This window comes from Globicephala melas, chromosome 21 (assembly GCF_963455315.2).
Source record: "Globicephala melas chromosome 21, mGloMel1.2, whole genome shotgun sequence".
In the NCBI taxonomy this organism is placed as follows: domain Eukaryota; kingdom Metazoa; phylum Chordata; class Mammalia; order Artiodactyla; family Delphinidae; genus Globicephala; species Globicephala melas.
Window position 1 is genome coordinate 30,255,567 of NC_083334.1, and position 26,752 is coordinate 30,282,318.

General features: G+C 36.1%; 1 protein-coding gene across 1 annotated transcript in view; it reads left to right on the top strand.

The window, feature by feature from the left end:
- The window catches only part of ADAM32 (ADAM metallopeptidase domain 32), a 167,006-nt gene that overhangs the window by 59,930 nt on the left and 80,324 nt on the right, over window positions 1–26,752 (top strand). Inside the window, exons 11-12 of the mRNA XM_060291569.1 lie at window positions 5,204–5,340; window positions 15,967–16,144. Coding sequence (XP_060147552.1) covers window positions 5,204–5,340; window positions 15,967–16,144 — 315 coding nt within the window. The remainder of the gene's footprint in view (window positions 1–5,203; window positions 5,341–15,966; window positions 16,145–26,752) is intronic.

Below are 26,752 nucleotides of genomic sequence, written 5' to 3' on the forward strand. Positions count from 1 at the left end.
TTTATTTTTTATGTTTTTTGACTTTTTATTTTATATTGGTGTATAGGTGATTAACAATGTTGTGTTAGTTTCAGGTTTACAGCAAAGTGATTCAGTTATACATATGCATGTATTTATTCTTTTTCAAATTCTTTTCCCATTTGTGTTGTTACATAATATTGAGCAGAGTTCCCTGTGCTATACAGTAGGTGCAAATGGCAAGATTTTATTGGCTGAGTATTAATCTACTGTGTGTGTGTGTGTGTGTATACATATACATACATGCATATATATATATATATATGCATGTATGTATATGTATACACACACATGTCATATCTTCTTTATCCGCTCATCTAACAATGGATACTTAGGTTGTTTCCATATCATGGCTATGGTAAATAATGCTGCAATGAACATTGGGGTACATATCATTTAGTATTAGTGTTTTTGTTTTCTTTGGAAAAATACCCACAAGTGAAATTGTTGGATTATATGCAGTCCAATTTTTAATTTTAAGAGGAACCTCCATACTGTTTTCCGTAGTGGCTGCACCAATTTACAGTCCCATCAACAGTGCACAGGGGCTCCCTTTTCTCCACATCATTGCCACCACTTGTTTTTGTCTTTCTGATGACAGCCATTCTGACAGGTGTGAGGTGGTTTCTCATTGTGGTTTTGATTTTAATTTCCGTGATGATTAGTGTTTTGAGCATCTTTTCATGTGTCTGTTGGCCATCTGTTTGTCTTCTTTTGGAAAATGTCTATTCATGTCCTCTGCCCATTTTTAAATCAGGTTTTTTGGGGGTTTTTTGATGTTGAGATGTGTGAGTTCTTTGTATATTTTGAATATTAACCCCTTATTATATATATTGTTTGCAAATATTTTCTCCCATTTAGTAGTTTCCCTTTTAATTTTGTGGTTGGTTTTCTTCACTATGCAAAAACGTTTTAGTTTGTTGTAGTACCATTTGTTTATTGTTACTTTTATTTTCCTTGCTTGAGGAGACAGGTACAAAAAATCAGGGAACATGATAACTTCAACTTTGTTCTTTATCAAGATTGCTTTGACTGTTCTGGGACTTTTGTGTTTCCATACAAATTTTAGAAGTATTTGTTCCAACTCTGTGAAAAACGCCATTGGTGTTTTGTTTTTTTTTCCAATACGCGGGCCTCTCACTGTTGTGGCCTCTCCCATTGTGGAGCACAGGCCCCGGATGCGCAGGCTCAGCGGCCATGGCTCACGGGCCCAGCCGCTCCGCGGCATGTGGGATCTTCCCGGACCGGGGCACAAACCTGTGTCCCCTGCATCGGCAGGCAGACTCTCAACCACTGCGCCACCAGGGAAGCCCCCTCAGCTTTTATTTGTTTGGGAATCATGGTCTCTTCTTCATTTCTGAAGCACAGTTTTGCTGGGCATAGAATTCTTGGTTGACAGGTTTTTTTCTTTCAGTATTTTGAATATATAATCCCATTCTCTCCTCACCTGAAATATTTCTGTTGAGAAACCTGCTGATAGTCTTATGGGGGTTCCCTTGTATGTAACTTGGTTTTTTTTCCTCTCTTCTTTCAAAATTCTTTCTTTGTCTTTTTTAATTGTAATGTGTCCTGGTGTAGCCCTATTCAAGTTCAACCTATTTGGGGTCCTTTGTGCCTCATATACTTGGATGTCCATTTCTTTCCCAGTTTTTGGAAAATTTCAGCCATTATTGCTTTAAATATACTTTCTGTCCTTTTTCTTTTCCTTCTGGAATTCCCATGATATGGTTATTGGGGTGTGTGTGTGTGTGTGTGTGTGTTTGTCCCATAGTCCTGTAGGCTTGCTTTCTTTTTCATTCTTTTTTTATTTTTGCTCCTCTGACTGGATAATTTAAAATATTCCTGCCTTCTAGATCACTGATTCTTTATTTTGCCTGGTTGGGTCTACTGTTGAAGCTCTCTATTGAATGCTTCAGTCGTGTTTTTCAGCTCTAGGATATCTCTTTTTAATGGTTTCTGTTCCTTTGTTGAACCTATTTTGTTCATTCATTGTTTTACTACTTTCGTTTGGTCATCTGTGTGTTCTTGTAATTCACTAAACTTCTTTAAGAAGATTATTCTAAATTATTTCTCTGACACTTCATAGATCTCCATTTATTTTGGGTTAGTTATTTTGCAGCATTTTTAGTTTGATTTGATGGTGTCACATCCACCCGATTTTTCTTGCTCCTTCATTCCTTACTTTGGTACCTGTGCATTTGAGTTATTGGTCTCCTCTTCCAGACTTTACAGGCTCACTTTGGCAGAGACAGTTCTTCACTAGTCAGCTCAGTTTAGGTTTCTGGACATGTCCTTGGGCAGGCAGGATCTATTTTTGGGCAAGGCCACTGCCCAACCTCTGAGGTCAGGGGAGGGGGTACCACTGGCTATTAACTGTTGGATAGGACTGATAGTGAGGTTCCCTGCCCAAGAGAGGCAGTAGGATATACTCTGTGGTTGTTTAGATTCACTGGTCAGGCTTCCTAGAAGGTCAGGACAGGGAACTTTACTCAGCAGTAGCTGGGAGGTGAATTAGCTTCCGTGCTCTGACAGGGAGCACATGACCTGCATGGCTCATTGTTTGTAGACCCACATTAAGCAGACTGTGCCCTTAATTCCTTGGACACATGGGGCCACTGGGTTTTGCTCTGAAGATGGGGAAAACCATGGGCTGTGCTCTCTGTTCAAGTGCCACTGTAAGCAGGGTTGTTGGGTGGGCAGCACAGCTTCCTGTGTGCTCTGGCTAGATTCGTTGGTTGGGCTTTCTGAAGGCTATATGTAGCAGTGGGAAGGGCTATGAATTTGTGTCCTTGTCCAGGTGTAATGGGAAAACCAGCTTAGCTCTTTGTTTGTGGTCTTGACTCAATCTAACTGGCACTCCAGGTTTCCTGGCCAAACAGTGCCACAGGCTTTGCTCTGTGAACAATCAATTCTGCCTGCCATACTCTCTGCTCAAGTGTTGCTGCACTATGCAGCTACCAGGTGTTCTGACCAGGCTTCTGGTCAGGGGGAGCCGGGAGCTATACTAGGCATTAGGCAGGGCTATGAACAACTCCCCTGACTGGGTGGAGGTGGGTAGCAGACCAGGTTCCAGGGCTGGCAAAGCTTTTCATCTGAGGACTCAAATCAGGCATTCCCATACCTCATTGACTTCCCTTGTCATACTGTTCCACTGTCCTGGCTCTGCAGATGAGCACAGCTGCTAGTTGGCACCTACAGGTGCTATAGATGGGAACTCGGCCTGCCAAGATGCAAGCAGTGATTGCTGCAAGCCCTTCCTGCCTTCTCTGTCATGATCAGATTCCCAGGGGTCAAGTCTCACTCATCCTTTGTGATTCTTATGAGGTAAGATCAGAGTAGGGGCTCCCAGAAGTGATCCACAATACTAGGGGATCTGGATGTCCACTCTAGGCTCTTTTCCCACTTGAGGGACTGTAGGCTCTGGGAAGACCTCTCGGTGTGGTGCTGCACCAGTCTTGGGGAGGGGCAATGCATTCAGTGTATATCTGCTCCTCCTAACCTTCTAATGAGGTCTGTCTTGGTCTCTGGTACAGGGGCTGCTTCAGCCTTACCTCCATGTTCTAGAATTTTCTCAGTGATGTCCATGAATAGTTGCTCGTTGTTCTTCTTGTGAGGGGGAGTGAAGTTGGGAAAGACCTATGTTGCCATCTTGGTGATATCACTCCTGTTGCAATTTAATTCTTACTATGGACCTGGAGACAATGAGGGGTGATGAGACAAATGTCCCAGGTATTGTCATTAAGTGTCATTTTTTTAAATGTAGGGGCTCTTTCATTGTTTTTTTTTAATTAATTAATTTATTTTTGGCTGCGTTGGGTCTTCGTTACTACGCATGGGCTTTCTCTAGTTGCGGCGAGTGGGGGCTACTCTTCGTTGTGGTGCATGGGCTTCTCATTGTGGAGCACGGGCTATAGGCACGCGGGCTTCAGCAGTTGTGGCACGTAGGCTTCAGTAGTTGTGGCTCGCGGGCTCTAGAGCTCAGGCTCAGTAGTTGTGGTGCACAGGCTTAGTTGCTTCACGGCATGTGGGGTCTTCCCGGACTGTGGCTTGAACCCATGTCCCCTGCATTGGTAGGTGGATTCTTAACCACTGCTCCACCAGTGAAGCCCTCTTTCATTGTTTAGAGGGAGGCTTACTCTACGGGCAAGGGACGTCCAGGGATATTTGTTCATGTCACTCCAGTTGTTCCCACCCCAAGTTTCAGATTCTGACCCCTTCCACACCAAACCTGGTAGGTTTGATAGTTAAATTGGAGCTGGAACCCTACAGTACTTATAGCTAGGCCCTGAGTTTGGTCCTCAGCTGTATCAAACCAACAAGTGCAGGAGGTGATAGTCACTACAGTGCTGCTGCAGAGGCTTTCTGATTGCCTATTTGCATTATCAGTTGTTCATTTACAGTTTTTCCTTTCTGCTTTTCATAATGTGCTTCCTCTAGTACTGCCATAAGAAGCCAGTTGACCCCAAAATATTTATTATAGCTTGTCTTTATAACAGGGAAGTGCCTTGATGTTCCTCACAACTTGGCCTCTACCTACACCTTAACTTATGCCACATTTGGCAAAATTTGAGAAATTATGATGTCATTGCATATCATGAATTACCAGTGTCCCATTTCTCCTTGGCAAGGAAGATATTTATGCACTCATTAAATATGTGACAGCCTAATCACAAGAATGCTTTCCTGAGGGTCTGTTTTCCGTGGTTTCTCCTGATGCTAGTTACTGTGTCATTGAAAATCTTGGCAGGAAGCAGATAGCGTACTTACAACTGAGGAATTTGGTTATGTGGCCACTTTGTGAGCTGAGGGGTGGGGTATCATGTGGACTCTCCTGAATGAACATGAGAGCTGTCCTAAGAAATTAGGTGAATGGAAGATCATGGTCCATATAGCCAAAAATCTAATGTAAAAATAGCTCTTTTATATAGTTAGGACAGTTATTTAAGAATTATCTTAAAAGCATTCGATTATTAAATCATGGCAAAGCTAGACATAGGCTCAATATGCTTATATCTCAATAAAATTTCATAAGAAGATCTTCAGCTTCTTACTTGTCCAATGAACTGCATTTCCATAATCTTAAGTATTTGATAAATCAATAAAATGTTCATAATTAGAAAAATATTACTTTTACCACCCTTCAGTGAATTGTCTTTTATTTGAATTTTCTTTGTTGTTAATGTAGTATCCCAAGGGGATAACTTTGGAGGCATTTTCAATTATTGTCACCCAGATGCTGGGACTCAGTCTGGGCATATCATATGATGACCCAAGGAAATGTCGATGTTCAGGAGCCATCTGCATAATGAGTCCAAAAGCCATGTAAGTTTTTAAAGAATAAGATTTATTTATTTGTTGTATTTATTTTGTTTTAAATAACTGAAGTGAAAAATTTTAGTATTTGCTTATAGCATGAATTAACTATAAATGGACCAAGGACCACAAAATATAAATATGAGATTTTAAGCCTAAGAATAGTATGGTGGGAGATTAGCATTAAGAACAGTCAAAGATAGCAAATCCAGTCTGCAAGATACATTAGTAAAGGAATTCTCCATAGGCTGTGTATTTTAAGAAATCACTTAATAAGGATCTTTAAAAATATGTCATAGGCCAAAACAAGTGACCTTTGTTTTTAGACAAAATTTTCTGTTTTGCTTTTAGAGTATATTAATGTTGTGGAAAAACTATGATCTAAAGAATATAATATTTGTGTGACTTTGGATAAATTACTAGGCCTTGCTTAGATTTATTTTTGTCATCTTTAAAATGGGAATGATTATGCCTGTTCTCCTACTTCACAGAGTGATATAAGAATAAAATGAGAAAATAAAATGGGAAGGTGTTTTTTAAATTGTAAAATCCTACAAGTGTGTGATGGATTAGTTACAGTGATTTCTAAATTTGCCAGTGTTCCCCACATAGTATATCGTACAAGGGCTACAGCAGATGTCATTAGTGTTCTACAGTTTTTATTTGTAAAAAGGGCCTATGTTAAGTATGACCTATTCATAACTGAAGAACAATCAAAAGTCAAAAGTGAAAAGAAGCCATTAATTTCTGAAAACATGCTCTTTTTATAGTTACTTCTAAGCACCACCTACGGTTAACACTTACTTTCTAAAAATAGCTCAAACACAAACATATATATTTTTATATACACACATTTTATTACAATTTAGTTCTCCATGGATTATATATAAAAACAATATTTTATATGTATAAAATATATAATTTCATTAAATTAAATGTATAATAAATTAAATATAACATTTATTAAATCAAATATAAAATTTATATAGCTATATAAGCAATATGAAAATTACCATTCTGGGCCTATTGTCCATTTGGCCAACTATTCTCAAGTATGCTATGACAAGACGTTTTGTGTAGGTCACCCAGAGTCTGGGAGTAATGATAATAAAAATAACAAATATTTACGTTGTGCTTGCTATGTGCTAGAGACTATTTCAAACACTTTACATATGTTAAGTCATTTGATCCTCACATCTCTTTAGGGTAGGTCCTGTTATTCTCGTCTTTACAGATAAGAAATTGAATTATAAAAGGATAACTATCTGTGGTCAGAGAGCTGGTTGTGGCAGTCCTGAGTTTTGAACCCAGGCATTCCGGCTTTAGAATCTGTGTTAATAAGCCTTTGGATTTGTATGGTGCTGTATGACATTTAAACTGCTTTCATACATATTGTCCAGTTTCTTAAAAAACTTTTGTGATGTGTGTAGAGCAAGTATTATCTTAATTTTTACAAAATCTAACAATTTTATATGCATATATATGTAAGATATGTAAATGAACATATAAGATCTATCTATAAATGTAGATAGATATATCTTTTGCATTTCTAGAGTACATCTCATTCATTATTTTATGTAATTTTCAAAGAAGGCATGTGAGTAAGTAAGGCAACTATGATTATTTCCATTTGTCTTTTTCCATGTGTTTTTTTTTTTTTAAAGCCCTGGAGTACAGAGAGCCTAAATGACTCTACATTGGATATACAGATAATAAGTGGCCAACTTCAGCTGATATCAGTAATGTCACCAATGATTTATTGGGTACTCACTATAAGCCAAAGAGTTGAATTAGGTACTTTACTTGTTTATTAACATTTAATCCTCATAACAACCCTAAGAAGTGGATGGGTACTATCCGTATCTTGTAGATGAGAAAACTGAAACTTGGAGAGTTTGATCACTTTGCTTAAAATCTCATAAGTCACAAGATTGGTACTAGTCAACAGGTTTATCTGACTCAAAGCTTTTGTTATTTTCTCTACTCCATATTGACTTCATATAGAGGACAGTTAATATATTGGAATTAATTTAAACCAAGTAGCAAAAGAACATTAAAATATATTCGTACAAACTTCATTCTTTAGTTCAATAATCCTTCTAGTATATTATTTTGATGATGCAATTTATATCTACTTTTTAAAAGTGGATAACTTTTAACATAGTCTGAACAAATAGTTCAGAAGTGGAGGGAGGAAAGAGCATAGAAAGTGGCAAAAGCTATGAATGTAGGAACTTAGGGAAAACTCATGGTGAAGGTTTGCTTACCTATCCAGTTGCATCATTTTACAAAAAGGCAAAAACATTTAGAAGGAGTATGGAGTTATCAGTTATCCAAAGAAATTGAATTATTTTATTCTTATTGCTTTCTCTTAATTTCTTACTAAGACCAATTTTATTAAGCTATGGGAATTTGATTGGGGAAGAGGAGGTACCATCTTGGAGTAAGGAATACATTGAGGGGAATGTGGGCTTTGGAATCTTTCACTTGTTTGCTATTTTCCCTAACCCTTATTTTTCTCATCTGAAAAATGAAGATCATGATAGGTACATCTCACAGTTGTTGTGAGGATGCAATTAATCAAGTAAGTTACTTATCAGTGTGCTGGTATCTCTTCTTATTTGAGGAATAGAAAGACCTAGGAGGTATTAAAATGGTGGTGTAGGGATACACAAGAACAGTGAGAATATGGAATGTTGGGAAAGAAGTGTAGACAAGAGACAGACCCTGAAAGAAAAATGAAATACTGTAAAATGCTGTCAAGTGCTAACTCCAACTTCAGAAAAATGGTAGAGAGTACAACATTTTTTTTGCATAATTTCCTTCTGTCACATAATTTCTCTGTTCTTTGAATACAGAACTTAGGCTAGTTATATCATAGTTTCAATAAGCCTTTATAAAATAATTTGGGAGCAAAATAACATAGCATTAGAATTTAGAGTGCAAAATCGCAACCAAATGAACGTTAGGAAAAACTTCAGATAATTGATTCAAGTAAACTTTGGGAACACACATTCTTAGTTAAGAACTGCCATATGGGCAGCGAAAAGGTGAATAATTAGGGATTATATACAGTTAGCTATAAATAGTTCCCAGATCAAAAATATTATACAGTTTTTTTATTTAAAAGTTTTCTTCACCGTTCAGTTTTGGTGCTAAGATCATCAAAATTTATGGTTTATAGTAAAATATCTATTAATATTTAATAGTAAATATTTTATTGAATTATTTACTGTTCAAAGATGAAATTTTGAGTAAAAAGTACCTGAATTTGGAGTCTTAGATAACTGTGTGTGAATACTGATCCTGCTAATGTACAAACTATCTGAGTTTGAAGAGGTTTCTAGCTTCTCTAAACTTTAATTCAGTTTCTATAAAATGTTGATGACAATACCAACCTCTCTTGTTTGTTGTGAGGATTAAATAATCAAGTGAATAAAATATCTGGCTGATAATAGGCACTCAATAAATGTCAGTTACCTCCTTACCTTACAAAGTTGTACTGCATATGCAAAGTGACTCATCTTATGGAAATATTGTCTGAAGTTATTTTTATTAGTGGTATATGGACATAATTATGTTAAATTTTGATTAATATACAATTTCTATGAAATCTTTGAGAAAGCTCAGGACTAAGCACAGTACAGTCTGTTTAACGAAAGTTTGTTGTTATTAGGAAGAATCAACAGACAGTTGGTTCTGTGTTTGCTTAGAACTGTGCAGGTAATAAGTGATACCAACCATAAAGATGACAAAATTCCTGCTTCAAACAACTTACAATTCAATGAATTATCTATCATATTATATATGTAGTACAAACCTATGAATAAACATTGAAAAACCATTGAAATAGAAGAGATTCAAACTTTCAAAGAGTTTGATTCTTAATTTGGTCAAGGGAAAGATAGAGGAAGTAGAAGTTTGAAGAGTTGTTGATATACATCTGGGAATTTACATAAATGGATATTTGGTTGTCTCCGTGCCATTATTTCAGTTGTATTTCACCTAGGCAGAGGTATCATACACATACATAACCATATTTTTTCTGTATATGCAAGAATTTACATACAACCACACCCATTAGCTCAAAACTTTCTCTTAGGTAGATTTAGTTTGTAATGCATATAAAAAATAAAATTTATCTATTCTGTCTTTTCTTCCAGTTTTACTGAAATATAACTGACATATAGCGCTGTATAAATTTAGGGTGTACAGCATAATGATTTGATTTACATCCATCATGAAATGATTATCACAATAAATTTAGTGAACATCCATCATCTCATATAGATAATTAAAGAAGTAGAAAAATTTTTTTCATGTGATGAGAACTTTTAGGATTTACTCTCAACAAATTTCATATATAACGTAGAGCAATGTTAATTATATTTATAATATTGTACATTACATCCCTAGTACTTACTTATAACTGGGAGTTTGTGACTTTGACTGCCTTCATGCAGTTCCCCTTCCCCCCACACATCTGATTTCTTTTTCTATGAGTTTTTTGTTTGTTTTGTTAGTCCTGTTATACAACATAGTGATTTGATATTTCTATACATTTCAAAATGATCACCATGATGTCTAGTTATATGTCACCATACAAAGATAATACATAGTTACTGTGTTCCCCATTTTATTTTAAATATTTTACTTGTATTTTTTTATTTTAAATATTTTATTTTATTTATTTATTTTGGCCGTGCTGGGAGGCATGTGGGATCTTAGTTCCCCGACCAGGGATCGAACTGGCACCCCCTGCAGTGGAAGTGCAGAGTCTTAACCACTGGACCGCCAGGGAAGTCCCCACAGTACATTTTATACCTGCGATTCATTTATTTTGCAGCTAGAAGTTTGCACCTTTTAATCTCCCTCACCTATGTCTTCCCCCCTCCCCCCCGGAAACCACCTCTTTGTTCTCTGATTCTGTAACTGTTTCTGTTTTGCTCTGTTAGTTCATTTGTTTTGTTTTTTAGATTCCACATATAAGTGAAATCATACAGTATTTATCTTTCTCTGCCTGACTTATTTCACTTAGCATAATGCCCCCTAGTTCCATCCATGTTATCACAAATGGCAAGCTTTCATTGTTTTTTATGGCTGAGTAATTTCCACTGTGTGTGTATATGTGTGTGTGTGTGTGTGTGTGTGTGTATGTATGTGTGTGTGTGTGTATGTGTGTGTGTGTGTGTGTGTGTGTGTATATACACACACACACACACACACACCACATCTTCTATTCCCATTAATCTATTGATGGGCACTTAGGTTGTGTCCATACCTTAACTATTGTAAATAATGCTCTAATGAACATAGGGATGCATGTATCTTTTCTAATTTGCATTTTTGTTTCTTCAGATAAATACACAGGAGTGGAACTGACAAATCATATGGTAGTTCTGTTTTGAAATTTTGAAGAATCTCCGTACTGTTTTTCATAGTGACTGCACCAATTTACATTCCCACCAACAGTGCATGAGGGTTTCCTTTTCTCCACATTCTCGCCAACACTCGCTATTTGTTTTCTTTTTTGATAATAACCCTTCTGACAGGTGTGAGGTAGTATCTTCTTGTGATTCAGTTTCCATAATGACTAGTGATGTTGAGCATATTTCCATGTGCCTGTTGGCCATCTGTATGTCTTCTTTGGAAAAGGTCTGTTCAGGTCCTCTACACACTTTTTCAGTTGCGTTGTTTTATTGATGTTGAATTGTATGAGTTCCTTGTATATTTTAAATATCAACCTGTTATTAGCTATGTCATTTGCAAGTATCTTCTCCCATTCAATACGCCACCATTTCGTTTTGTTGATAGTTTCCTTCACTGTACAAGAGCTTTTCAGTTTGATGTAGTCCCATTTATTTATTTTTGCTTTTGTTTCCCTTGCCTGAAGAGACAGATACAAAAAAATATTACTAAGATCAATGTCTAAAGAGCTTACTGCCTGTTTACTTCTAGAAGTTTTATGGTTTAAGTCTTACATTTAAGTCTTTAATCCGTTTTGAATTTATTTTTCTCCATAGTGTGAGAGAGTAGTCTAGTTTGTTTCTTTTGTATGTAGCTGTTCAGCACAATTTATTGAACAGGCCGTCTTTTCTCCATTTTATATTCTTGCCTTCTTTGTCATAGATTAATTGACCATAAGTGCGTGAGTTTATTTCTGGGCTTTCTGTTCTGTTCCACTTATCCATGTGTCTGTTTTTGTGCCAGTACCATACTTGTTTGTTGACTGGCACTTTGTACCATAGTTTGAAATCAGGGAGTGTGATACCTCCAACTCTGTTCTTTTTCAAGATTTCTGTGGCTATTTGGAGTCTGTTGTGCTTCCATACAAATTTTATAATTATTTGTTCTAGCTCTGTGAAAACTGCCATTAATATTTTGATAGAAATTGCATTGAATCTATAGATTTCCTTGGGTAGTATAATCATTTTAACAGCAATTGATAATGGGATTGTTTTCTTAATTTCTCTTTCTCATAGTTTGTTGTTAATGTATAGAAATGTATCACACTGTATCCTGCACATTTACTGAATTCATTGATCAGTTCTAGTAGTTTTTTGGTGGTGTCGTTAGGATTTTCTATATATAGTATCATGTCATCTGCAGAAAGTGACAGTTTTCTTTCTTTGTTTCCAATTTGGATTCCTTTTATTTCTTTTTCTAGTCTGATTGCTGCAGCTAGGACTTCCAATACTATGTTGAATAAAATTGGTGAGAGTGGAAATCCTTGTCTTATTCCTGATCTTGGAGGAAATGCTTTCAGCTTTTCACATTTGAGTATGATATTAGCTGTGGATTTGTCATATGCTTAGATCTGAAGTGAGTCTCTTGTAGGAAGCATATGTATGGATGTTGTTTTTGTATCCATTCAGCCACTCTGTGCCTTTGATTGGAGCATTTAGTCCATTTACATTTAAATTAATTATTGATATGTATGTACTTATTCCCATTTTGTTAATTGTTTTGGAGTTGTTTTTGTAGTTCTTTTTTGTTGAGGTCCTCTTCCTTTTTTCTCTTTTCTTATGATTTGATGCCTACATTTGGTGTTATGTTTGGATGCCTTTCTCTTTTTTGTGTGTATATCTACTATAGATTTTTGGTTTGTCGTTACCATGAGGTTTGTGTATAGCAATATATATATATGCTTGTTTTAAGTTGCTGATCTCTTAAGTTCAAACACGTTTTAACAACCCTGCATTTTTACTTCCCACCCCCAATGTTTACGGTTTTTGACATCACCTTTTTGTTTGTGTATCCCTTAACTACTTATTGTAGATGTAGATGATTTTACTACTTTTTTTTTTTTCTTTTTTGTGGTACGCGGGCCTCTCACTGCTGTGGCCTCTCCCGTTGCGGAGCACAGGCTCCGGATGCACAGGCTCAACGGCCATGGTTCACGGGCCCAGCCACTCTGCGCCATGTGGGATCCTCCCGGACCGGGGCACGAACCCGTGTCCCCTGCATCGGCAGGCGGACTCTCAACCACTGCACCACCAGGGAAGCCCTGATTTTACTACTTTTGTCTTTTAACCTTCCTACTAGATTTATAAGCTGTTGATTTATTACCTTTGTTGTATATTTGCATTTCTCTATAAGATTTTTTCTTTTGTAATTTTCATGTTTCTAGTTTTGGCCTTTTCTTTTTCACATAGAGAAGCTCCTTTAACATTTCTTGTAAAGCTGGTTTGGTGGTACCCATTTATTAGCATTTGCTTGTCTGTAAAACTTTTGACCTTGCCATCAAATCTGAATGAAAGCCTTGCCAGCTAGACTATTCTTGGCTGTAGTTTTTCTTCCTTTCATCACTTTAAATATACGGTGCCACTCTCTTCTGGCCTGCAGAGTTTCTGCTATAAAGTCAGATGATAGCCTTACGGGAGTTCCCTTGTATGTAACTTGTTGCTTTTTCCTTGCTGCTTTTAATATTCTGTCTTTATCTTTAATTTTTGTCATTTTCACTACAGCGTGTCTTGGTGTGTTCCTCTTTGGGTTGATCCTCTTTGGGACTCTCTGTAACTCCTGTACCTGGATGTCTGTTTCCTTTCCCACCTTAGGGAAGTCTTCAGCTATTATGTCTTCAAATACAGTATGTCCTCTGCCCCATTTTCTCTCTATCTTCTCCTTCTGGGGCTACTATAATGTGACTGTTAGTATGTTTGATATCGTCCCAGAGGTCTCTTAAGCTGTCCTCATTTCTTCTTATACATGTTTCTTTTTCCTGTTCAGCTTCAGTGATTTTTCACTGCTCTATTCTAGCTCACTGATTTGTTCCTCTGTATCATCTAACCTATTGTTGATTCGTTGTGGTAGATTTCTTATTTCAAGTATTGTATTCTTCATCTCTCTTTGTTTCTTCTTTGAATTTTCTAACTCTTTGTTCATGGCTCGCTCTGTTCATCCATTCTTCTCCCGAATTTTATGAGCATCTTTATGATTGTTACCTTGAACTCTGTATCAGGTAGATTGCTTGTCTCCACTTCACTCAGTTCTTCTTTTGCGGTTTTATCTTTTTCTTTCATTTGGAACGTATTCCTCTGTTGCCTCATATTGCCTAATTTGCTGTTTTTATTTCTATGTATCTGGTATTTAGTTGTTTCCCAAACTTGGAGAAATGACCTTTTGTAGATGTCCTATGCGTCACAGCAGCACATTCCTCTCTGGTCCCAGACCTATATGCTCTAGCGGTCCCCCTAAGAGGACTGTGAGGGTCCTTCTGTTGTGATGGGCTGACTACTGTGGGTGGTCTGGTAGACTTGGCTGGACTGGCCCCCTGTCCAGTTGGTTGCCAGTCCCTGCCTTGTTCAGAGGCTGCCGGCCACTGGTGGGTAGAGCTGTGTCACAGGTGGCTGACTGTGGAAACTCATGGGGTCCTGGGGCTAGTGCTGGCCCAGTGGTGGGTGGATCTGGGGTTGGGGTGAGTGGCTATGGGCCCAGGGGTCCTGGATCTAATGTCAGTCTGCTGGTGGGTGGGACCAGTTCCTGACATGGCTTACTGCATGGTCCAGTGTGTCCAAAGCTGTTGACAGCCTGCTAGTAAGCAGGGCTGGATCCCAGGTTGGCTGATGAAGGGGTCCGAGGTGTCCCAGAGCTGGTGTTCATCTACTCGTGTAGCTCAGAGGGTCCTGAGGCTGGTGTTGGCCTGCTGGTGGGTCAGCTGGGTCCTGACATGGCAGGCTGCAGGGCTCTGATGGTCCTGGTGGGACTGGTGTCTGCCCACTGGTTGGTGGGGCTAGAATCCAGGGGATACCAGGGCTGGTGGTATCCCCTGGTGGGAGAGGTTGTGCGAGTGTTGAGCTGGCTGCTGGGGGGAGGCTGGTCTCAGGGAGGCTAGAACTGGCTCACTGGTGGGTCACCCAGCCAGGGGTATGGGTCTTGCCTTTACTACGTCTCCACCCTTCCCACCCATCTACTTGTGGTTCCTTCTTCATATCTTTAGTTGTAGAAGATCTTTTCTGCTACTCTTCTAGTCTTTCTCATCAATAATTGCTCTTTGAATAGTTATAAATTTGATGTGCCTATGGGAGGAGGTGAGCTTAGAGTCTTCCTACTCCAACATCTTGGTCATTCTCTTATCTGTTCTTAATTTTTTTTATTGTAGTTGAAATACTCAACAGGAATTGTCTTAACCAATTTTAAATTTATTACTTAACTATAGGCACTATGCTGAACAGCAGATCTCTATAATTTATTCATCTTGTATAACTGAAACTTTACACCCATTTTACAACTCCCCATTTGCCCCTCCTCCTAGCCCCTTGTCAACTCTGCATCTGTGAGTTTGACTGTTTTAAATATCTCATATAAGTGAAAGCATGAAGTATTTCACTTTCTGTGACTAGCTTATTTCACTTAGCATAATGTCCTCGAGGCTTTTCTGTGTTGTTGCGTATGTCAGGACTTGCTTCTTTTTTTTTTAAGGCGGAATAATATTCCATTGCAGATATGAACCACATTTTCTTTATCCGTTCATCTTTCAGTGGACATTTAGGTTGACTCCATATCTTTGCTATCGTGAATATTGCTGCAATAAACATGGGAGTGCAGATATAACTTATATATCCTGATTTCAGTAGTTTTAGATATATACCCAGAAGTAGGATTGCTGGATCATATGATAGTTCTAGTTTTAATTTTTTGAGGAACCTCACACCTGTTTTCAAAAGAGCCTGGACCAATTTACATTTCCATAAACAATATACTAGGGTTCCAATTTCTATCCATCCTCGACAGCACTGTTTATCTATTTTTTAAAGAATCATAGCCATCTTAACAGGTGTGAGGTCTTTTGTTTTATTTTTGCGTTTCCCTGATGATTAGTTATACTGATAACCTTTTAACATACCTGTTGGTTATTTATATGTGTCTTCTTTGGGGAAATGTCTATCCAAATCTTTGCCCATTTTCTAGTTGGGTTGTTTAGTTTTGCCTATTGAACTTAATTTTGTTTTGAGAAGATATGTATTCCAGTGAATGAAATCACATGACCTCCTGCAGAATGACTTTGGCCTCTGAGCACTTGTTATGAACATTTATCATTACCTCTTGAATTTAACATTTTGAAATTAACTTATGTAATATAGAGTTGTGTTTTCAGAAGTATACTGCCATGACATTATATGGATTCATCTTTAGGCAATCCAGCGGTGTGAAGACTTTTAGCAATTGCAGTTTGAGTGACTTTGAAAATTTCATTTCAAATATGGGTGCCCGGTGTCTTCAGAATAAGCCACAAATGCAGAGGGCTCCGGCATCAATCTGTGGAAATGGCAGAGTGGAGGGAAATGAAATCTGTGACTGTGGTACTGAGGAAGTAAGTCTGATAATTGGAAAATTGATACATTTATTGTTTTAGTTCAACTCTTTGTCATATATGTTATATATCCCAAATATGACTGAGTACTGTGCAACATATTGGCAGTAATAAAATCAAGGTTGAAATACACACAAGAATATACCATCTAGATTTAATAGGTTGAAGAGTTTTGGACAAATATAAGAATATTCCCAAAAAATTATTGCTGACAGGAAAAAAGGGAAGTCTACAATGAGCTTTTGGTTCCAGACTAAATATGTAAAATCTTTCAAACCTGTGCTTAACCTTTGGACATTTGATAAGTGTCTTATTGAAGATCAATGTGGGAGCAGACCATCAAGTATCCTTTAGGGTATTGCCTCACAATGGAATCAGCAGTATGGGGAGGGAAGACTGTTAAAGTTACAGTCTGAACATTGGGTGAGTTTGATTACTCACTTGATAGAGAAGCCCTAGAGAAAATATAATGAATGCAAAAAGTCCAGGGTGTAATGCTTCTAGACAGTTGTTTTTGCAGCAGTACTGCAAATATGATAAATGTTCACGATCATAAGATAGAAATGATATTAGGATTGGATACATGCATGGGTCAGAACAAACTTGTACTCATATCACATTGTTTTAATACTGTGCCTTTATATTATGTTTCACCATTTGGTAGAACAAGTCCTCCCTTTTTACTCTTCATCTATTTTTAAATCAATTTTCTTGGAGGCATCACCTGCATACAATAGAATACAACAAATATAAGTATACAGGTGGATGAATGTTTGCAAATGTACACAAGCATTGGTACAATTCAGGTAGAGATTTTTTTTCATTTTTTAAATTGACCTACAACACTGTGTTAATTCCTGTTACACAACATAGTGAATCAATATTCTATACATTTCAAAATGATCATCTTGATAAGTCTAGTTATGATATGTCACCATATAAAGACATTACATAGTTATTGACTATGTTCCCCACACTGTACATATTATACTCCTGACTCATTTATTTTGCAGCTAGAATTTTGTACCTCTTAATCTCCCTCACCTAGTTCTTTCCTCCCCCCAAACCCCTTCCCTCTGGCAACCACCGGTTTGTTCTTTGTATCTATAACTCTGTTTCTGTCTTGCTATGTTTGTTCATTTGTTATATTTTTAGATTCCACATAAAAGTGAAATCATAAGGTATTTGTCTTTCTCTGTCTGACTTATTTCACCTAACATAATACCCTCTAGGTCCATCCGTGCTTTTACAAATGGTAAAATTTCATTCTTTTTTTATGGCTGAGTAATATTCCATTGTATATATGTACCACATCTTCTTTATGCATTTATCTATTGATAGGCACTTAGTTTACTTCCATATCTTAGTTATTGTAAATAATGCTGCAGTGAACATATGGGTGCATATATCTTTTTCTTTTATTGAGTATCAATGATTTTAAATATTATGTTAATTTTAGGCATACAACATAGTGATTAAATATTTTTATAGACTGTACTTCATTTAAAGTTGTTATTTTAAAAAGGGCTATATTTCCCTGTGCTGTACAATGTATTTTTGGAGCTTATTTATTTTATGCATAGTAGTTTGTACCTCTTAATTCCCTACCCCATCTTCCCCTTCTTCCCTTTCCCCACTGGTAACCAGTAGTTTGACCTCTATATCTGGGAATCTGTTTCTGCTTTGTCATATTCATTCATTTGTTTTATTTTTTATATTCCACATATAAGTGACAACATAGAGTACTTGTCTTTGTCTGTCTGACTTATTTCACTAAGCATAATACCCTCTAGGGCCATCTATGTAGTTGCAAATGGAAAACTTTTATTCTTTTTTATGGTCGAGTAATATTCTATTGTATATGTGTACCACGTCTTCTTTATCCATTCATCTGTTGATGGACACTTATGTTGCTTCCACATCTTGGCAATTGTAAGTAATGCTGCTATGAACATTGGGGTGCATGTGTATTTTTGAATTAATGTTTTTGTTTTCTTTGGATATATATTCAGGAGTGGAATTGCTGGATCATATGGTAGCTTGATTTTTAGGGTTTTTTTTGAGGAACCTCCATACTGTTTTCCATAGTGGGAAACAGTGTACGAGAGTTCTCTTTTCTCCACTTACTTGCCAACATTTGTTATTTGTGATCTTTTTGATGATAGTGATTCTGACACGTGTGAGTTGATATCTCATTGTGGTTTTGATTTGCATTTCCCTAATGATTAGTGTTGTTAGCATCTTTTCATGTGCCTATTGGCCATCTGTATGTTTTCTTTGGAAAAATGTGTATTCAGGTCTCCTGCCCATTTTTAAATCAGGTTATTTGTTTTTTGGATATTGAGTTGTATGAGCTGTTTATATATTTTGGATATTAACTCCTTATCAGGCATATTATTTGCAAACATTTTCTCACATTCAATAAGTTGTTTTTTGCTTTGGTCAGTGGTTTCATGTGCTGCACAAAAGCTTTTAAGTTTAATTAGGTCCCATCTGTTTATTTTTGTTTCCTTTGCCTTAAGAGACAGATCCAAAAAATATTGTTGCAGTTCATGTCAGAGTGTTCTGCCTATGTTTTCTTCTAGGAGTTTTATGTTTTCTGGTCTTATATTTATGTCTTTAATCCATTTTGAGTTTATTTTAATATATGGTTTAAGAAAATGTTTCAGTTTTATTCTTTTAATGTAGCTGTCCAGATTTCCAGCACTACTTATTAAAGAGATTGTCTTTCCCCCATTGTATATCCTTGCCTCCTTTGTTGAAGATTAATTGACCATAAGTGCGTGGGTTTATTTCTGGACTCTCTACTCTGTTCCATTGATCTATGTGCTGTTTTTGTGCCTGTATCATACTGTTTTGATGACTGTTTCTTTATACTATAGTTTGAAATCAAGGAGTATGGTACCTCCAGCTCTGTTCTTCTTTCTTCAGATTGCTTTGGCTATTTGCACTCTTTTATGTTTCCATACAAATGTTAGAATTATTTGTTACAGCTCTGTGAAAAATGCCATTAATATTTTGATAGGAATTGCACTGAATGTATAGATTGCCTTGGGTACTATGGCCATTTTAGCAATATTAATTCTGCCAGTCTATGAACACTGTATATCTTTCCATCTGTGTCATCTTCAATTTCTTTCATCAGTGGCTTATGGTTTTCCAAATACAGGTCTTTTACCTCCTTAGTTAGATTTCTTCCTAGATATTTTATTCTTTTTGATGTAATTCTAAATGGGATTGTTTTCTTAATTTCTCTTTTGTTAATTCATTGTTAGTGTAAAGAAATGCAACAAATTTCTGTATATTGATTTTGTATCCTGCACTTAACAAAATGGCAGTAAGTACATACCTACCAATAATTACTTTAAATATAATTGTACTAAATGCTGCAATCAAAAGAAACAGAATGGCTGAATGGATAAAACAACAAGACCCATATATATATATACTGCCTACAAGAGACTTACTTCAGATCTAAAGACACATGCAGACTGAAAGTGAGGGAATCAGAAAAGGTATTCCATGCAAATGGAAATCAAAAGAAAGCTGAGGTAGCAATACTTATGTCAGACAAGAGAGACTTCAAAACAAAGACTGTAAGACAAAGGACATTATATAATGATTAAGGGATCAATCCAAGAAGATGCAACATTTGTAAATATATATGCATTTAACATAGGAACACCTAAATACGTAAAGCAGATATTAACAGACATAAGGGGAGAAATGGACAGTAACACAATAATAGTAGGAGACTTTAACACCTCACTTACATCAATGGACTTACCATCCAGACAGAAAATCATTAAGGAAAGACTGGTCTTAAGTGACACATAGGACCAGATGGAATTAATAGAAGTAAATATAGAACATTCCACACCAAAACAACAGAATACACATTGTTTCAGGTGCCCTGTAACATCTCCAGGGTAGATCACATGGTAGGCCACCAAACAAATCTCAGTAAATTTAAGAAAATTGAAATCATATCCAACATCTTTTCTGACTAGAATGCTATGAGACCAGGAATCAACTACAAGAAAAAAAGTACAGAAAACAGACATATGTCAAGGCTAAACAATATACTGCTAAACAACCAATGGATCACTGAAGAAATAAATTGGGAAATTAAAAAAATACCTGTAGGCAAATGAAAGCAAAATGCAATGAACCAAAATCAATGAGACAAAGCAAAAGCAGTACTATGAGGGAAGTTTTTTAGTGATACAAGCTTACCTCAGGAAACAAGAAAAATCTCAAATAAACAACCTAATCTTACACCTAAAGTAACTAAAAAAAGAAAAAACAAAACCTAAAGTTAGTAGAAGCAAAGAAATAATAAAGATCAGAGCAGAAATAAATGAAATAGAGACTAAAAAGGTAGATTAATGAAGATAACAGGTAGTTCTTTGAGAAAGATAAAGAAAATTGATAAACCTTTAGCCAGACTCATCAAGAAAAAGAGAGAACCCAAATCAATAAAATCAGAAATGGAAAAGAAGCTACAACCAACACCACAGAAATTCAAAGGATCATAAGATTACTGCAAACTATATGCCAGTAAAATGGACAACGTGGAAGAAATGTACAAATTCCTAGAAATGTGCACTCTCCTAAGACTGAACCAGGAAGAAACAGAAAACATGAACAGACCAATTGCCAGTAATGATATTGAATCAGTAATAATATTTTTAAAAACTACCAACAAAAAATGTCCAGGACCAGATGGCTTCACAGGTAAATTCGCCAAACATTTAGAGAACAGTTAACACCTGTTCCTATGATAATAAATGACCATATATATGCATCTTTCCCTGAATTCTTTTCTGTTTATTTGTCTGTCCTTATGCCTATTCCACACTGTCTTAACTAATGCACTTTTCAGTAAGTCTTGAAAACATTGTGTGTAAATCAGCCAACTTTGGTCCTCTTTTCCAGAATAGCTTTACTATTCTGGGACCATTTTATTTCCATGTAAATTGGAGAACAGGCATGTGAATGTAGGGACTTCGATTCGAATTGTGTTGTATTCATACATCAATTTGGGGGGAATTACTTTTCTCACCAATATTAAGTCTGCCAATCTGTGCACATTGTGTATCTCTCCACTTATTCAGATCTTCTTTAGTTCTTCTATAGATTTCTTGTTTTGATAGTGTTTAAAAATTTTATTTAACAATTGTATCATTTATTTAACAATTGTATACAATTGTATCACAATTGTATTAACAATTGTATAACAATTAACAAATAAAATTTAACAAATTTTATTTAACAATTTCATACTAACAATAGTATAAAAATTACAGTGGACTTTTCTGAATTCTAGTGCTGATTAGAAGTGCTGAGAGTGGCCTTCTTTGCTTTGTTCTTATTTTTAGGGGGATAGTTTTCTGACTTTCACCATTAAATATGATATTAGATAATAAGCTTTTTTCAAAAATAGATGCCCTTTACCATATTGAGGAAATTTCCTTCTATTTCTAGTTAACTAAGAGTTTTTTTAAATTGAATAAATTTAAGTGTAATATTGTAAGCTTAAGTTGTACAGTGTGTTACTGTGATACATTTATATATTGTTATATGATTGCTGATGTAGTGATATTTATTACATTACATAATTACAGTACAATATTAGTATCTATATTCATTATATTGTGCATTAGATCTCTATGGCTTATTTATTGCTCGATACAAGTGTGTACCCTTAAATACCATCACTCTTACTCCTCTGCCTCCACAACCTCTGGTAACCAGTACTTTACTCTGTTTTTCACAGGTTTAAACATTCCACATGTAAGTGATATCACACAGTTCTTGTCTTTCTGTTTGACTTATCTCGCTAGCATAATGTGCTCAAGATTCACATATGTTGTTGAAAATGGGAGGATAGCTTCCATTTTCATGGCAGAATAACATTCCATTGTGTATGTGTACCAAATTTTTTTATCCATTAATCCATTGATGGGCATTTGGGTTGTTTCCATATCTTGGTTTTTGTAAATAGCCAAGATTTATTGTGATAAATGCATATATCTCTTTGAAATTCTGTTTTCATTTCCTTTGGGTATATACCCAGAACTGGAATTGCTGGATCATATGGTAGGTCTATTTTTAATTTTTTGAGGAACCTCCATATTGTTTTCCATAGTGGACCAATTGGTTGGACCTATTTACGTTCCCACCAACAGTGTATAAGGCTTCCTTTTTCACCACATCCTTGCCAGCACCTGTTGTCTCTTGTCTTCTTCGTGATAGCCATTCTGACAGGTGTGAAGTGGTATCTCATAGTGGTTTTGATTACCATTTCTTGATGATTAGTGATGTTGAGCATCTTTTCATGTGCCTGTTGGCCATCTGTATGTCTTTAGAAAAATGTGTATTTAGTTCTTCTGCCCCTTTTTAAATTGGAGTGTTTTTTTGTTGTTGTTAACAAATTGAGTAAGTTCTTTATATAGTTTGAATATTAACCCCTTATCTGATATATGGTTTGCAAAAATTTTCTCCCATCATGTAGGGTTTTTTTTCTATTTTGATAATTGTTTCTTTTGAGGTGCAGAAGTTTTTGAGTTTGATGTCCCATTTGTTGTTTTTTCTTTTGTTGTTTGTCCATTTGGCATCACACTCCAAAATTTATACCCAAGACTAGTATCAATGAGGTTTTTCCCTACATTTTTTTCTAGGAGTTTCATGGTATCAGACCTTATGTTTAAGTCTTTGATCCACTTTGAGTTAATTTTTCTGGGTAATGTGGGATAGTAGTCATTGTCATTGTTTTGCATGTGTTTCTCTAGTTTTCCCAGTTGTTGAAGAGAGTATCCTTTCCTCATTGGTTATTCCTGACTCCCTTGTCGAATACTAGTTGACCATATATGCCGTGGTTTAGTTTTGGGCTTTCTATTCCGTTTAATTGGTTTACATGTCTATTTTTGTCCCAGTACCATACTGGTGTTTGTTTGTTTGTTTTATTATATAAGTTTCAGGTGTACAGCACTATAATTCAACATCTGTATACACTACATAGTGATCAGCACCACAAGTCTACTTACCATCCATCACCATATAGTTGACTCCCTTCACCTGTTTCTCTTACCTCCGAACCCCCTTCCCTTCTGGTAACCACTAATCTGATTTCTGCATCTAAGAGGTTTTTTGGTTTTATTTTGTTGGCTTTTTTGTGTGTGTGGTTTTTTGTTTGTTTGTTCATTTGTTTGTTTTGTTTTTAGATTTCAGATATGAATGAAATCATATGGTATCTGTCTTCCTTCATTTGACTTATTTCACTTAGCATAATACCTTCAAGGTCCATCCATGTCGCAAAAGGCAAGATTTCATTATTTTTATGGATGAGCAAGTATTCCACTGTGTATGTATACTAGGTCTTCTTTGTCCATTCATCCATCAGTGGACACTTAGGTTGTTTCCACATCTTGGCTGTTATAAATAATGCTGCAATAAGCATAGGAGGGCATATATTTTTCCTAACTAGTGTTTTTGTATTTTTTGGATGAATACCCAGAAGTGGAATAGCTAGGTTGTACGGCAATTCTTAATCTTTTGAGTAATCACCATTGTTTTTCATAGTGGCTGTACTGATTTACAGTCCCACTAACAGTGTACTAGGGTTCCCTTTTTCCATATCCTCTCCAACGTTTGTTATTTTTTCTTTTTTATAATAGTTATTCTAACAGGTGTGAGGTGATATCTCATTGTTGTTTGATTTGCATTTCCCTAATAATTAGTTATGTTGATTATCTTTTCATGTGCCTGTTGGCCATCTATATGTTTTCTTTGGAAAAATGTCTGTTCAGTTTCTGTGCCCGGTTTTTAGTCAGGTTGTTATTACTTTGTTATTGAGTTGTATAAGCTCTTTATGTATTTTGGATATTAAGCCCTTATCAGTTATATGATTTGCAAATATATTTTCATTCAGTAAGTTGCTTTTTCATTTTGAGATGGTTTTCTTTGCTGTGAAGAAGAATTTTAGCTTGATGTAGTCCCGTTTGTTTATTTTGCTTTTGTTTCTCTTGCCTTTGGAGTGGGTTCCACAAAAACCTTACTGAGACTGATATCAGTGAGATTATTGCCTATTTTTTCTTCTAGGAATTTTATGGATTCATGTTTTATATTCAGATTAATCCATTTTGTGTTCATTTTTGTGTATGGTGTAAGGTATTGGTCTAGTTTCTTTCTTTTGCATGTGACTGTACAGCTTTCCCAACAGCAGTTGTTGAAGAGACTCTCCTTTCTCTATTGTATATTCTTTGTTCCCTCATTGTAAGTTTATTGTCTGCGTATGTATGGGTTTACTTTTGTACTCTCAGTTCTGGTCCATTGATCTGTGAGTCTGTTTTTGTGCTAGTACCATCCTGTTTTGCTTATTGTGGCTTTGTAGGAAACAAAATATACTGTTTTGATTACTGTAGCTTTGTAGGAAACAGTCATCCCTTGATATCTACAGGGGATTGGTTCTGGGACCCTTAAGGTATACCAAAATCCATGGATGTTCAAATCCCTTTTATAAAATGCCATATAACCTACCCACATACTCCCATATACTTTAAATCATCTCTAGATTACTTATAATACCTAATACAATGTAAATGATATGTAAATAGTTGTAAATAAAATGTAAATGCTATGTAAATAGTTGCCAGAATGCAGCAAATTTAAGTTTTGCTTTTTGGAACTTTCTGGATTTTTTTCTGAATATGTTCAATCTAAGGTTGGTCGAATGCATGGATTGAGCACCCACAGATATGGAGGACCAGCTGTAATTTGAAATCAAGGAGTATGATACTTTCAGCTTTGTTCTTCTTTCTCAAAATTGATTTGACTGTTGGGGATCTTTTGTGCTTTCACACACACTTAGTTTTTATTACTATGGCTTTGTCAGAAGCATGATAGCCCCAGTTTTTTTTTTTTTTTTTTTTTTTTTCTTCTCAGAATCACAATTTGGAGTCTTGAGTTTCCACACAGATTTTAGGATTGTTTTCTCTATTACTGTGAGAAATACCTTTGGCATTTTTACAGGGATTATGTTGAATCTGTAGGTGGCTTTGGGTACTATAGCCATTTTAACAATATTAATTCTTCCAATCCATGAACATGGGGTATCTTTCCATTTCTTCATGTCTTCTTTGATTTCCTTCAGCAGAGTTTTGTGGTTTTCATTATGCAGATCTTTCGCTTTCTTGGTTAAAATTATTCCTAAATATTTTATTGTTTTTCATGCTATTGTGAATGGGATGGTTTTTTTTTTTTTTAATTTCTCTGTCAGACGCTTCATTATTAATGTAAAGGAATGTGATTGATTTCTGTATGTTGATTTCGTATCTTGCCACTTTACTGAAATCATTGGTTAATTCAAAGTTTTTTGACTGGTTCTTTGAGATTTTCTGTATGTAGGATCATATCATTAGCAAATAACCACAGTTTTACTTCTTCTCTTTTTATTTGGATGACTTTAATTTTTTTTTTGTCTTGACCAGTTGCTCTAGCTAGGTCTTCCAGTACTAAACTGAATAGGCATATTGAGAGAGGACGTTATTGCCGTGTTCTTGATCTTAGGGGAAATGCTTTCAATTTCTCTCCATTAAGTATAATCTTAGCTGAGAATTCTTAATGAAGAATTAATGTTGAATATTGCCAAGTATTTCTGTGTCTATTGAGCTGATCATATGAATTTTCTGTTTTTATTCTATTATTATTATTATTTTTTTGTGTGTGTGGTACGTGGGCCTCTCACTGTTGTGGCCTCTCCCATTGTGGAGCACAGGCTCCGGATGTGCAGGCTCAGTGGCTGTGGCTCACGGGCCCAGCCTCTCTGCGGCATGTGGGATCTTCCCAGACCGGGGCATGAATCCGTGTCCCGTGCATCGGCAGGCGGACTCTCAACCACTGCGCCACCAGGGAAGCACTTATTCTATTATTAATATGATACGTTTCATTCATTGGTTTTTGAGTGCTAACCCAGCCATCATGCAGTCCTGAAATTAGCCTCACTTGGGTTATTTAATATATATAAATTTATATGTATATATATAAATTTAAAATTTGCCAATGTTTTGTTCAGGATTATGGCACTTATTTTAACAAGGGAATTGTCTGTAGTTTTATCTTTTCTTGCAATCTTTTCTTCTGGTTTTGGTGTCAGGGTAATTCTGGACTCATAAAATGAGTTGGAACGTGCTCCCTTACCCCTACTTTCTGAAAGAATTTGTTTAATATTGGTATTATTCCTATTTATTTATTGTGGAAGAGCACTTAAGAGGAGATTTACCCCTGTAAATCTAAGCCCCTAGAAGTTTTATAGTTTGGATTTTAGTTTTAGGCTTATGACCCATTTGAGTTATTATTTTTTTGTGTGTGTGTGAGAAAGGTGTAGGGTCAGTGTCTAGAGTCATTATTTTCCTTGTGAATGCCCAAGTTGTTCCAACACCATTTATTGATAATTCTCCATTGAGTTGCATTTACTCCATTAACAAAGGTTTTGTTATCTCTATGTAGTTCTGTTTCTGGGGTCTCCATTTTGTTCTAAGCTCGTTGTCTATTCTTTTGTGCATACTACACTGCCACTATTATAGTTTTTATTAAGTTTTGAAGCTG